General features: G+C 37.3%; 1 protein-coding gene across 1 annotated transcript in view; it reads right to left on the bottom strand.

Annotated features, from left to right (window-relative positions):
• Window positions 1-14,716, bottom strand: part of LOC129796676 (nephrin-like) — a 75,858-nt gene that overhangs the window by 15,089 nt on the left and 46,053 nt on the right. The window contains exons 6-7 of the mRNA XM_055838799.1: window positions 4,950-5,101; window positions 306-450 (exon numbers count right to left, since the gene is read on the bottom strand). Coding sequence (XP_055694774.1) covers window positions 306-450; window positions 4,950-5,101 — 297 coding nt within the window. The remainder of the gene's footprint in view (window positions 1-305; window positions 451-4,949; window positions 5,102-14,716) is intronic.

Genomic DNA, 14,716 nt, shown 5'->3' with positions numbered 1-14,716 from the left:
TAAATTCAATTTGAAAGAAATGAAATTTTATTCGAATTTCAATTTTTCTCTCTCAGGGAATTTTCTTCTTTGTAATTTGAATTCTTCTTTGGTAAATTTTCATTGCTTAATTTTCTTCAACATGAATGTTCTTTGTTGGTTTCTTTTAAAATTCAAACCATGGCATGACAATTGAAGGTTTTTCCGCGTATTTCAAAACACCCATCAAAGCAAAACGTGCTCTTCTCGTCGTGAAAATGTGCGGCAAAGAAGTGTTGGGGGGCGGGAAGAAGGAGAAAAATCTCGCACAGAGTTTGTTTACTTACGGTAGATGTCCAATTTCCATCCATGTTCAATGCCAGATTCCAGAATAAGTGGTTGCTCAGCACGACAGGAGAGAAACTTCCCGCGATCATCAATGGTGGGTGTAAAGCTGAGGATGGACGTTGTTATATTGCCATCGGGACTTGCCTGCAAAGGGAAAATATTTAAGCTTTAATATGAAGAGTTTGAGCAAGTTTTTGATGGAATTAAACACGAAAAAATGCCCAGAAATATTCCTTGGAAATTATTTTAATTATTTAATGCCAATAAAATTAAGGATTTCTTCTAAGAATTAGTATATTCTAGAGAGAAAATGTTTTGTAAGAGGTTTGCAAAAATTTTTAATTTAATGCATTTTTTAAAGAAAATTTGTAAGTTAATTTATCTATTTTTCTCGGATCAAATCTTTTGATCAGAAAATTCTGCTTTTGATCAGAAGAATATTCATTTTGTCAGAAAAATCTGCCATTTTGATCAGGAAAATATGACATTCGATCAGAATAATAAGCTATAAATCAGGATAATTAACGATTAGACAGTGAAATTGGTTCATGATCAGGAGAATAATGCTTTTTGGTCATAAAAAAAAACAAGCAATAAATCAGGAGAATAAGGCTTTGGTTATGAAAAATTATCCTGATTTATAGCTTATTTTTCTGATCGAATGTCATATTTTCCTGATCAAAATGGCAGATTTTTCTGACAAAATGGAACATTCCTCTTCGAATTGGAACATTCTCCTGATCAAAATGGAATATTCCTCTAACCAAAAGCCGAATTTTCTGAGCAAAAACAGAATGACGGGACCCAATTTTCTCTTATCAAAATTTACTCTAAACAACTCAAAATTAATTTAAAAAGTTCCTAAAAAAATTCTAATAATTATCTGTTGCGTTTTATCCAATTTTATCTTTGAGAAAATTAAAATAACGACGAAAGGAGCGTGTGAAAATCATTACAAGGGTTGTATCGTTATACGAATTACTCTGCAAATCATTGCATTAATTCAATTTTCCATCCATCCATTTACCTTTCCCCTCGCATTGGACGTTCTTCGTGCACACACCACCGATTAAGGCATACAAATAAATTGCATTATACTCTGCCAAATTTAATATTATGCCATTGTGAAAGCTTAATCTGATTAGAAATAATTAAGCTTCGATAGAGATCATCGTTACTTGGGCTCCATGCACCTTCCTTGGAGGAAAGATGGTCTTCTGTGTGCAAGAAGAACTTTCCCATAAACCACCCCCAACTGTCTGAATCAACCACCCCCAATATCCGCTTCGAGCTCATCATTCAGTGACGTAATTCTATTTACGATGAGGTCCCACTCTGGTACAGTGTATCGGAAACTGTCCTACATCAACAGTTGAGGGGGTAGTTCGTTGCATTTTGTGTTGAAACACAATGCTTGCAATCTGGGGGAAAGGGTTGGCCGTATGAGGCGTTAATCTCTTCAAACTGAAACCCTTCAACAGCGGTGTGCGGCAGGGAGGTTTGCTTTTACTCCAGCAAATTTGCACAAAGTACTCCCTCTCTCATATTGCACCGATAATAGAAAGTGCAATGAGAGCCTGAATTAACGATGATACCCCGCCCGAGAGAGGCGACACTGACAGTTTTCGGGGGGTACACTGAGAGGAGATTTTGCATTCAACGTGGATTCAACATCCATCCCTTTGGCGCAAGGGTGTGAATGGGGAAGATTCACAAAATGTATTCATGGATGGTTGGAGAAGAAATAACAGTCCACGAGATTTGTGTACATTTAACACGAAATTAATGCTAACGCGAGGGGGGTGGAAGTATTGGGGGCCACACACGATACTGGCTGCACACAAAGCTTATACGGGCGGGAATCCCACCATTTACTCTGCGAATTCTGGATTAAATTGTGGGGATTGTTTGTGCTGAAAGATGTGTTACAAATTCCTCCGCCAACATTGTCCATCAATGTGCAACCTCATGTGCAATGAGATTGTTATTTGTGCGCGACGCAAAAGGAAAATGGGACTTGTTGATGTTTTCGGGGATGATTTTTTTATGCATGAAGCATGCAATTGCTTCATATTCTATTTTCCGAAATAAAGATTTTTTAATAAAAATTCCCAGACGTTCGGTATTAAAAGATAAATTGATATTTAAAAAAAAATGTAAAACATTCTCCATGAGCAACCCAAAAAAAAATGGAGAGAAAATTCAAAGCTTATTATTGTGACATGCGATGCATATAGAAATTAAAAAAGGAATTTTCATATAAATTTGCAACGAGAACTTTAACAAAATGCGAAAGAGAGACAAAGAGGATCAAAATCAAAAGCTAAATTGCGAGAGTTTCGCCATGTAAAGAAAGTCTCCCTTTTCTTGAATGAAGGAATACCTCCATGCGGGGAGAAGTCAAAGAAAAATCAATGTTTCTCGTAGCTTGGAAATTCAACGTGCAAATTCCTCACATATTGTCTTAAAGACTTCCTTTACTGAGGAGATGCGAAGTGGTGGAAGTAGATGAAAACTTCATGCAATGTGCATATTTTACATCCCACCCCCCCACAACCCTTTATACCACTATGTATGTACTATAGTAGTGTGTTAGATGGACTTGCAAGGATCAAGTGGGAGGAATTCAACAAACTCTGCCACCGAATCAGGTGGAAGAATGTGTGACGACGGGGATTTCTCCGCAATAAAAATAGAAGGAAAAGAAGAAAATCTCCTCTTGGTCGATGAGGTTGGTGTGAATGGCAAATAATCTCATTCTGTCATCCCAAAAAAAGGGGAAGGAGGGTGAGAGATTGTGGGGGGTGGTTGCACGAGGAGGATAGAGTGTCGATCAGGCGGAAAATCTCCGGCTCGGCTGCGGAAATGAATCTCCGTTTCTCTGAGCCAAACATAATCCGTTGTTGTTGCATCGCAGCGACGAATCGATTTTCTCCACAATGCACCGCAGCATCACTAAATCAAGCTCACTCTCTGGTGGCTTTTTGCCCATATTACGAAGGGGATGGGACGGGGGTGGGGTGCTATGTGCACCAATTTTTACATCATTTTCACACACACACAGAGTGAGAGAGAAAATCCGCGAGACGTGTTGAGATTCTGCCAAAGATTTTTACTCTCTTTCTCTTTCTTCGTGATGGAGGAATTGGCACAACATTTCCCTTAACCCCATTCAGATTTGTGAGAAAAAAAAATTGGCAATCAATTCAAAATACATATTCTACCACAAGAAGTGTTTATTTTTGACTATTTTCTGCTTCTTTTGCATTTTTTTGCATGCTGCATTGGAGATTAAATATAAGAGGGGGTGGTTTTTGGTGAAAGGAGATTATTCATTTTGTCGTTCTTCAGTCAAAGATTAACAACAAACAAGGGAATCTTCATTGAGAGTTTGATAGAAGAAAATAAAAACACTCAAGAAAATGATAAATAAGTCAATGAGATTAGCCGCATTCGGAGCTTCTTCTTTGTACTTTTCAAAGACATTTCAAAGGCTTTTTACAACGAATATTATGAAAACTATTTTGGAATTATACTTAGAACTACTTTTCTTATAACTTTTCAGCGACCTTATTAACAATTATTTGAACCCAAACATTCTTTTCTCTACCCAACCAAAGAGCACAAAACAATTAAGGAAAACTTTCACCACTTTCATTAAATATTCTATGAGAGATCAGAAAATGAAAAAAAGAAGAAAATCCAAGAAGGAAAATATGGTACAAGTTTATTTAACGATGGGGAAAAATTGGTGCAAAAATTAGGAGTGAAAGTAAAGAGAGACAAGCTCTGAGTTTGGTCGAGAAGTTCCTGGTTATTACCACCCAATGTGTCACGGGGATTTTGTGTGCAGAAAAACTCCAATGCGGGAATGTACATAGTTCGCTTTTGCAACATTTGTTCCTCCTCTGTATATAGTTATTTTCTCCATTCTATGGGGGGAAGAGAGAATGTAATGAACACTACAAATTTTCGAGAAGTGTACAATGGGGTCTTGCTCTTCTCTAACAACCAATGATGACGGAGCTTAATAAAAGCAGAACGAACAACCACTTCACACACATATAATATTGGGAAGGGGTAGAACGGAGATATGCTTTAGCTACCATTTTCACTTCTTCCCCTACTCAAAGAGTTCTACGCAGAAGATATTTCTCCTAAAATATGATACATCAAAGGGGTTAACAGGTGCAAAAATATTGTTTTCAATCAAATTAATTAAAAGATCTTCAAATTAGTTTAATTTGTAACGTTCAAGTGTCTATGAAAATACCTTGGCGTTGAAAAACTTTAGAAGTTTAGATTAAAAAAAAAATGACTTCAATTTAATGCAAATTTATAACGAAAATTAATAAATAAATCATTTGCAATTAATTTTACGAAGAATTTTCTTAAAGAGGTTTATTTGTCCCTCAAAATTCCCCACTTTGCCACCCCTTATTTGCGATCAAAGCATTGTGAGTATTACACAACAATAGTGCTAAGCAATAACAATAGAAGAGATTGGGATATATGTAATGTAAGCATAAGCATGTATGGAGGAGGGTGGGTGGTTTGTTGGGGGTGTTTGTGTTTAGTGAGAGACAGAGAGAGAGAGTCCTCTCTTTGTGTATAAGCCCTTATAATATGAAATTAATAATTACTAATTCTCTGGTATTCCTCATCGGCATACTCCCTTTCCACCATGTTATCGTGGGTGCTGGCTTTGCTCCTGCCACTTCGCACCACAGCTCGTACGTGCTATCCGCTGATAATGGACGATTCTCACCTAGCAACTTCACCCGCAGTGGTCGTACTGAAATGAGAGGATGAAGAAGAAGACGGTTAAGGTGTTTCAAGCTAAACATCCATAAATTTCATTTTTTGGGTTCTCTTCTGACAAGACATACGAAAATGGAGACATTTTTGTTATTAAGGTAAATTGGAGGGATTGCCCGCAAAAAGAGGTGGAGGATTCAATGAAGGGCAATGGAGGGGGTTGTTGTTAATAAATTTTATAAATAAAACCTCCACATTATACTATGTATTGAAGTTTATTAAAAATAAATCAAATTTAAAAATTCGGGATTACTCTATAAAGGGGTAAATTGCATTTTATATTGAAATTAAATTAATATGCGTACATTATTATTCAAAATGGATGAAAAATGTATTTGAAATTGACCCAAATATCGTGATTTTATTACAATTATTATTCAGAATGATATTAACTCAAAGAGTTTCTATTGGAAAAATATTAAATACTCCATTTATTCAAGAGCTATGTACGTTGGGAAAAAATCAAGAATAACTTCAGAATCAAGATCATTATGTACCCTCGCATTATCATTGTTCGGCAATTAGGATAAATCAAACCGTATACGTTAAAGTTTCTACTCAACATTACACCCCCAACTCACAAGGAATAATATATTAAAAAAAAAACCTTCTCTCAGTTTCTCTTTGCTGGGCTTCTTACTTTTTTCCATCCACGTGAAAAGTTTTTCTCAGAACAACATCTTTCATTCACCACCCACACAAAACTTTCAATTCAATTTGCATTCACTTTCCCCATTCTCTTTACACACTCAGGGCTTGAGACTCCATCGTATGCGGAGTTTATCGGAATAGGGCAGCAGCAGCAGCAACATCGAAAGAGCTGCAGGGCACCCAACCAATATTGTCACCATATGGAATAAATGGAGATTGATCGCAAAAATATTCCGATAAATGTTCCGCCTTTTGGGGCATCATCAAATCTCCATTGAGACCATCGCCTTCACCCATCACAACCTCACCAAGTACTTTCCCATTCTTCCCCAAAAAATACAAAGAAAAGTGCCCTAAATTCTGTTTAAAAAAAAATTCTAAAAAGTAAAATTGAAAAGGATATCTCTTGAATATTAAAAAAAATTAACAAACTTAATAATTAGAAATTCATTAAATTCAACAAATAAAACTAAAACAGTAATAAATTCTGATAATTTTATCTTAATTTCTTATTTTTTGGTTAATATTTTAATCATTTTTATAGGTAGCTAAAAGATATTTTTTGTTCAAGCAAATGGTTTTTCTCCTTTTTGTAGTACTCTGTTCTATATTCTTTTGCAAAATCGTCTTTTCTGTGGCGCCTGCCAAATCCATCAATCCACACCACCCACACGCTGCCTCCCTACTCCATAAAAACTCTTACCAAAATGAAAAAAATGATCCATATAGGAAAATCCGGCGGGAAATTTTTCTCCTTGCCGCAATGGCGGAGATATTCAATTGAAAACAATTTTTCATCCTTCCGCAAAATCACCATTTTGAAATATTTTGTGAAATGCAATTTTTACCCATCATAGCTGCTGTTATCTTTTTCGAGGGAGGCCCTCACGTTCACAGGGGCGTAGTTAGGAAAATCTTTTCAAGGGGGTTATTTAAAAAAAAATCATTTTTTTTGTTAATTTAAAAGACGTTAAAATGAATTAAGGAAAATGGTTATGAAGTTAAGTTTTATGAAAATTGAGAATACTAAAACTTATTAACGGTTGTTACATTTGAATCAAAAGCTTTTGACAATTTTCTTAAGTAATTCTAACGTTTAATGCTTTATTTCTTTCATTTTTAAAAAAATAAAAAAAAAAAAAAAATCATGCCCTAATTTCCTGGCCACCCTGTATAACGTAGATAGAAAAATCTTTTCAAGGGGGTTATTTTAGGAATCAAGCAAAAAATTATAAAGAGTTGAGGTTTCTAAAGATTTAAAGTACGAACCTGTTTTAACGGATATTGCATTTGAATTTTAAGTTTTTGACATTTTTTGTGTAAATCTAACATTTGACGTTTCTTCTATAATACTTTACGTTTTTAGCGTTTGTCACTTCTATTTGAAACGTTTGACATTTCATTTAAAACATTTTAAATTATTTCCAGAGTTTGGTGTTGCTTTTTCTACCATTAAATTTTCTTTCCTTATGTTTGATTGTTATTTTTTAACGTATAACTTAGCTTTCTGTCAAACAATTATTTTTTACCTTTTTGACATACATTTTCTAGATTTTCGGGACTTCTATTTTAACTATTGGGCGATCCTTTTCAAGTTAGTATATTTGACATTTCCTTTTTAATGTTTTTAATTGATTTTTATTGTTTTGACGTTTCATTGTCAATTTCTTACATTTGTAGAGTTTGATTACTTTTGACCCTTCTTGTCATTTTTTTACTGTAATTTTCTAACGTAAGACGTTTATCTCTTAACGTATGCTACTTTATTTTTAACGTTTAACACTTCTACAGCTTAACGTTTATTAAAAACGTTCAAAAAACCAATTTTTTAAACTATGAATGAAATTTTTAGGCTGGAAATAATTTATTCAAACGTCCAAAGAATAATTTGAAAAGAAATAATAAAGAAGATATTTAGACGCCCAAATACTCAGCCTGTTTATCCCCTGGCTACAACACTGCATGCTCTTCTTCTTGCTTCCATCACTTATGTGTCTATGTTGTGTGTACAATATTTTCTCTAGATATTCACTTTTGTGGTTTTGAGCTTTCTCTCTCTCGCTCTAACACTTAAGCATTCATGTGAAAAATTCAATCTGACGATTAAGCTACATTTCATTTAATCCAGAGAGATGAATTATTCACTGAATGTTGCTCTCTATGTACAAAAAACTCATATTGTGGTATGCGGGGGTGGTCCCTTTGGGGAGAAATTCAAAAAGAAACATTTCGGCGATCGTGTCAAGTTGAAGAACATCCCTCCTTGTGCACTACACCTCTTGAATAAATTAATTTTTGATTACATGTGATTTTGTTAGGAAGGAAAAAAATTGAACGATGGAATTGCGATAGATGTCTCACAACCCCCGTCCATCCCCTCAGGGCCACCGAAAAATCCAACCGCAAACTTTCTACCCCCAAAGAGCAGAAGAGACCTTCCCGCCATGCAATTCCAATACCCGTGTGTATTGCTTGGATTAACTTTTTTTTTTGAGAGGGTGGTTTGGGTGGGAAATGAAATATCTCAAATTACGGAAAATTGCCACAGAAAAATTGGTTCCGCCGGGCGTTCTTCCATCTCCCCACCCCCGCCCACACGTCTAATACAAATATATGGATGTACTTTCGGTGACATTTCACTCCCTCATTTTTCTCGCTTCTTCACCCGCCCTTGGAGCTCTTGAAGCCACCACCGCCTGATGTATCTTCTTTAAAATTAGATTCACTGCCGCGTCTCTCTAGGAATCCTCTCTATTTTATTCCACCCCCACAGCTTCACCCACAACCCCCCGTCCCACCGATTGTCATATAGGCGCAAATGGGATGTTCTTTCGAGATTGTCATGAGAGGGTTTTCCTCCTTCACACACACGCCATATATTTTCTCACCGTCAAGCCTGTGGCAAACCATTCTTATGGTGGTTTCCGCACTCTTCCCACATATATGAAGGGAGGAAATGGTTTTATTTTTGTGCCCTTGACACTGATCACAGAAATGTCTTACACCAGGCGATCTAAAACCCTATAAATTTCACCGAAAAAAAGGACTCTCCCGCATCAGTGCGTTGTGTGAAATGATGATTGTGGACAGAGATTGGGAATGGAAAAAAATGTCTTTTGTTGTAGCTACAGAATATTTAACCCTAAATGTTCATTAAATTGTTTTAAAATAAAAAGAAATTTAATTCAAAAGAAGAAGAAAAAATTAATAATTCTCTTGAAATGATTGAGAAATTCAAGCAGAGTTATCATTGATTTGTCAGAGCCTCCAGCCGCATACGATAATGGTGGTTCAAGTGTGGCTCTGTATGAAATGATTCGGATATTCAGAAATATTCGGAATATTCGTTAATATTCAGATGATTTGCCACGGAAATCAAAATATTGGTTTTTAGACTCAAAATGGTTTAGATTGAGGAGCAGAAAGCTAAAAATATGTAATTTCAAGCAGAAAAGTAGTTTTAATTCGAAACGTACTAAATTCATGCCTGAAGTTCAGCCTTAAAGAGACAGAGTATTCAATTATTATTTTATTATTATTTATTATTTATGCAAGATTCATGCCCATGAATACATAGATTCTTAAAGGACTATATACAGGGTGGCGCATTTATCATGGTAGCATTTTGTTTTTCCTCCATCTCCTCCTACATCTCTAGGGCCATTGAAAATTCCATGCTCTTCGTACAGACCCTCGGACGCAACTCCTGGACATCCTTGGGTTTATAGGGGTTCAAGATCCGCCGATCTTCTTGTGGATGTGGTGCAGTCATCCTCTTAATGTTCCAAGCGAAAGAGGAGAAATTGTTGCACTTTATTTTAGCAACAATAAGTCTATTGTGGAGACACTACGTGGAACGGGCATAAACAACGGAGGGTTTTACTTCAAGCTTCTAATCTTTATTTGCGTATCTCAAAAGTGACTCGCGGGAACATTATAAACTTCACTTTACACTACGGGCCTTTCAGCGCGACTTTCCCGGAAGGCGGCCACCCCACGGGAACACCATAAGGAGATGGGAGCAGTCTCTTTTGACGAGGGGCACACTGATTAATGAACCAACGGTTAGGACCCCATCTGAAAGGACCTAAGAAAATATTCAACGTGTACATGAGAGCGTGTATGAGGACTGCACCACATCCACAAGGAGGAGATCGGCGGAGCTAGGGGTGAGTCGTAGGTCCCTTCAACGCATCCTCCACAAGGACCTGGGGATGCACCCCTACAAACCCCAGGATGTCCAGGAGTTGCGTCCGGGAGACTACGCAAGGAGGATGCAGTTCTCAATGAGCCTGCTGGAGATGTAGGAGGAGATGGAGGACTTTTACAAAAATATTCTGATGACAGACGAGGCCCATTTTTATTTGAATGGTGCCGTCATTCACCAAAACACCAAGTATTGGGCCAGGGAAAATCCCAGAGTCATCCAGGAACATCCTCTTCATTCGCCAAAGGTGACCGTCTGATATGGCGTAATGGCAGAAAGGGTAGGATTTTTTATTAAATTTTTTCTTTAAAAATTTTTTTTACAATATCTTAATTTTGTCTCTTTTTTTCCAGGTTATTGGACCATACTTCTTTCAAGATGAGGATGGGAACGCCATAACAGTGAATGGTGCGGCCTACAGAGAAATGCTCTCCAATTTTTTGATTCCTTAATTGCGGGAATTGGGAATTTTGGAGAGCGTTTATTTCCTGCAGGATGGCGTGCTCTGCCACACTGCAGCACCAACGATGCAACTGCTGCGTGAGCACTTCCCAGGGAGAATCATCTCGAAGAATGGTGACTTGCCGTGGCCACCAAGGTCACCAGACTTCAATTCTTTGGATTTGTTTTCTGGGGAGCGACGAAGGGGATAACCTACCGCCACAAGCCCCGAAACACCCCGAGTTGAAGACCTGCATAGAGATAGCAGGGAACTTTTTCGGCCCAGAAGTGTTGAACCGTGTGGCCCGTGGCGTGTTTTTGAGGGCTGAAGAATGTGTACAGCAGGGAGGGGAGCATTTGGTTAATAAAATTTTCAGAACGTAACTAAATTGTTTTTTATTATATTGTTTTTTAATTTTCCCTCCTTCCCTTTAAATTTATTGACAGCAGTAGAAACAAAATTATTCCATTGATCGTTTCTGCGCATTTTTAAAGTGATTTAATTTCAAAGAAGAAATAAACCCAATAATCATATCAGATGTTACGCTCATGTCGATGTCTCATGTAAAAAAGACTAAAATTAAAGCCTAAAACAGACTTAAATTAAAGCCTAAAAAGGTTTAAAATTAAAGCCCAAGAAGGATCAAAAACAAAACCTACAAAGGATTAAAATTAAAGCCGAAAAAGGACTAAAATTAAAGCCTAAAACGGACTAAACTTAAAGCCTAAAAAGGTTTAAAATTAAAGCCCAAGAAGGACCAAAAACAAAGCCTACACAGGATTAAAATTAAAGCCTAAGAAGGACTTAAATTAAAGTCTAAAGAATACTAAAATTAGATCCTAAAAAGGACTAAAATTAAGTCTAAAGAGGATTAAAATTAAAGGTGAAAAGGGCTAAGTTTTTTTTTGATTATTTTTCGGTTTCGTGTTATTCGGGAAGTTTAAGATGCAGACTTTCCTAAACTTCCTAAATATTCGAATGATTCGCAATAATAAGCAAAATATTCGTCAGATAAACACCCCTTGTAATGGCTGTAGCTTGAAAATTTAGCGGATGGAGACCGTGTGGTCTATTCTTTACAGCTTCAACAATAATTAATTAAAATCAGCAAAACTTCTCCACAAGAAATTGATTTTTAAACAAAGAAAAAGTGTCTGTTTGTTGATATTTTTTTTTAACATTTGCCCACCTTTCTTGTATTCTTTTTGGCATGAATAAACTTTATTATTATTTTTATTCTTTGTCTGATAAAGAGCGAATTCCTAGCCTTTAACACCTTAAAATAAAAAGAATTTAAATATAAATTAAGATTTTTTGTGTCTCATTCCTTCAAAAGTTTTTCATAGATCGAAAAATTGAATTTATTCATTTTCAGACTAAAATAATTTATAAAATATTCCTATGAGAGTTTTTTTTAAACTCTTCTGAATCAAATAAAATTTTCAGGTCAAAAGATTTTAGAAAAAAAGAATTAAAAGAGACCATAGAATAGAGAATGAAAAAATAAACGCAGAATTGCTTTACATTCGATTTCTATCCCATCTATCATATTTTGTATTTCTATCCAATATAGGGTACCTCATTCACCCCCTCCCCCTGCCTCTCTACTCTCAACCCACAACCCTTTCAACCGGGAAAACTATGAGGTTCACTGGGGGTGATCGAAAGGGATGCGTGGGTGTTGGTACTCTCACGGGAAACACAACGCGCTGCATCAATTGTGAAAAGTATTGAGTGGAAATTCTCGGGTTGGTTGAGCATAAAAAATATGATCGAAAGGGAGGGGGTGGTTGGTGCATGTGGGCAAAAATTGACATTGCACAACGAGGCAACAATGGAGCCCATGATGATGGAGTGTGTGTGTGTACACATTGGAGTACAAGAGCAGCAGCAAAAAGGAGATTCAATTGGAAGGGAGGAAGGAAGGGGGATGGAAAGGTAGTCGTGGTGGTTGTTTTCCCACCGGGACCACGACAGCAAACACAGAATTGGGCCAACAGAGGCCGGAGGCATCTCCGCAACAAATCCCATGCATTCCGCTTAGGAGCATCCACGCGAGGAAAAATCCCACCAAAAACTTCCGATCAATTCATCGACAAAATCGGTTCTCAGTTTTGGGCAAGTTTTGGACCGGACATTAGGTTGCGGAGAAATGAGGCATGTGAACGGATGGGCGGTGTTGCGGCGGAAGTATATAAAATGATGAAAAGAGGATTTTTGATGGAAATAGGGACGACATATTTGGGAACTCAAACTCATGGTTTTCCGTTTTACATGTAAACCGTTTAAATTTGTTGTTTAGAAAATTGAAATTTTATTTTGTAAAATTTTTTTTGTAAAAAATGCAAAAAAATGACTCAAAACCCTTCTTAACCCTTTCGCGTCCAACGTGAAACATAAAAACATTGAAACATGCGCTCTTTTATTTTATTCTATGCGTGCTCTTAGAGGTCTTTTCTCAGTTAGAATGTCTTCTTTGGCCTCTTTTGCGTGAATTTGATGCATTTTTAACTTGAAAAAACAATTAAATTTATAAATAACTGAAAAAATAAAATGTTTCACGCGTGGGTCAGCGTATGACCCAAAAAACGCAAAAGGGTTAAAATTCTTCCTCAACGTGAGTTTTTCTTTATATAAAGCAGACTATTCTATGTATGTTAGAGTTAGTAAAATATGCTTCATCTATTGGAAAAAAAAATCTCTGTTCATGTTGTAACGTTGAATAGGGGATGACTCTGTCTGCACCTAATTTTAATAACATTTCCTTCCATTTGAAGCTCATCCTTTTACCACACCACCACCACTCCTATATACATGGCGCCTGACTTCTCATTTGGGTTTTGATAGACGGGCATGAAGCCACCGCGATTCATTCATCTCGCTGTCTGGTGGTGAGAAATGCGCAGCACACGAGCTGCCGATGGGGGTGGAATTCCATCGTTACACAATGATGTGAAAGCTCATGCCAAAGCTCTCTCTCTCTCTCTGTCTATGTGTAGAGTGGTGAAGAAGAAGAAATCTGGGAGCCTCATTGCCAAGGATGGCTTCAAGGGGGTGTGTGGGGGGAGGGAGGTGTGGGTGGGAAAACCACAGGGTGTGTATTCTCTTCGATGCTGGTGAGAGTTTATTGATTTTTCCATCTCTGACTTCTACCTCCCTTGTACCTTGTCTTCCTCTTCCTCACCGCCCCCTTCCCATTTGATCTGCTGCTCTGCTTCTCAAGAGGGACTCAACATTCCACCCACACCCCCCCACAGCAACCAAGTTATCCCGAGTATACTCATAAGTCTTGTAACACAGTGGTGTGTATGCAAATTTGCGAATTCTGATTATGCGGGAATTGCTAACATAATTTTCAAATAAATTCACTTGCCTCAGCGTCAACGTGTGCGCGGGGTTTCGCTCTATGGTACCTTGTCCCAACTTCCCCTACATTACATTACTATACTACCTACATAAATATATATGTACATAATATAGGTAGGTAGCATTTTTGATATGGAGGATTTTGTTGGCCCACGCAAATGCACGGTTAATCTATTGAAAGTAATGCGCCTCCGCTATTCACGCGCATTTGCATATTCTCTATATATTCATTGATTACAATAAACTAATCCAAGTGGAAAGATCACCCGGATTAACTCCACACACACACATTGCCCCCAAATAGGACTCTGGAGAGGTCGTGTCGTTTTTCCTGGGTACAAAATTTCCTCTTCTCACCTTTCATTGTACAAAAGAGCAGGCTTGGGGGGATGGGTGGAGGAGGTATACCTTTCCCCATTGATTTTTCATGGTTGAGCGCTTCAAAAGACACACAGGCAGAGAGAATAAAAGAGGAAGTACAGACACTCATTTTGGGAACTCCAGCAGCCAGACACACACCCATCTATGGTTAAAGCCCTTGTTACATTATTCAGGGGCTAATTTGCAAAAGAATCACACAACCCGGACTCCCTATATAGATTGAGCTCCATCTCAGTCTCTCACCCTCTCCCGCCTGCAATTCCTGTGGAAGCTTCAGGAATTTTCTTCTTCTGTGCACGTTGAAATTGGACGTGGGGAGGCTTTCCACCATGTCATGAATATTGCACTGAATAGGAGCTACTACACCGGATTGCAAATGCATTATGCTATATGTGAGGAGCAAGAGTGAGGGCCCAGTCTTTCATAGGTATAGGTACTGTAATGTGAGATTTTATTAAAGGATAGATCTTCTATATGGGTGGAAACTGTTGAAGCTTAAGCGAGAATTTTTATTGGATTGAATGAATTTAAAAAAAAAAATCATT

The sequence above is a fragment of the Lutzomyia longipalpis genome, chromosome 4 (assembly GCF_024334085.1).
Source record: "Lutzomyia longipalpis isolate SR_M1_2022 chromosome 4, ASM2433408v1".
Lineage (NCBI taxonomy): Eukaryota > Metazoa > Arthropoda > Insecta > Diptera > Psychodidae > Lutzomyia > Lutzomyia longipalpis.
Note: the sequence above shows the minus strand (reverse complement) of the source record. Positions and strands in the feature narration are given on the sequence as shown.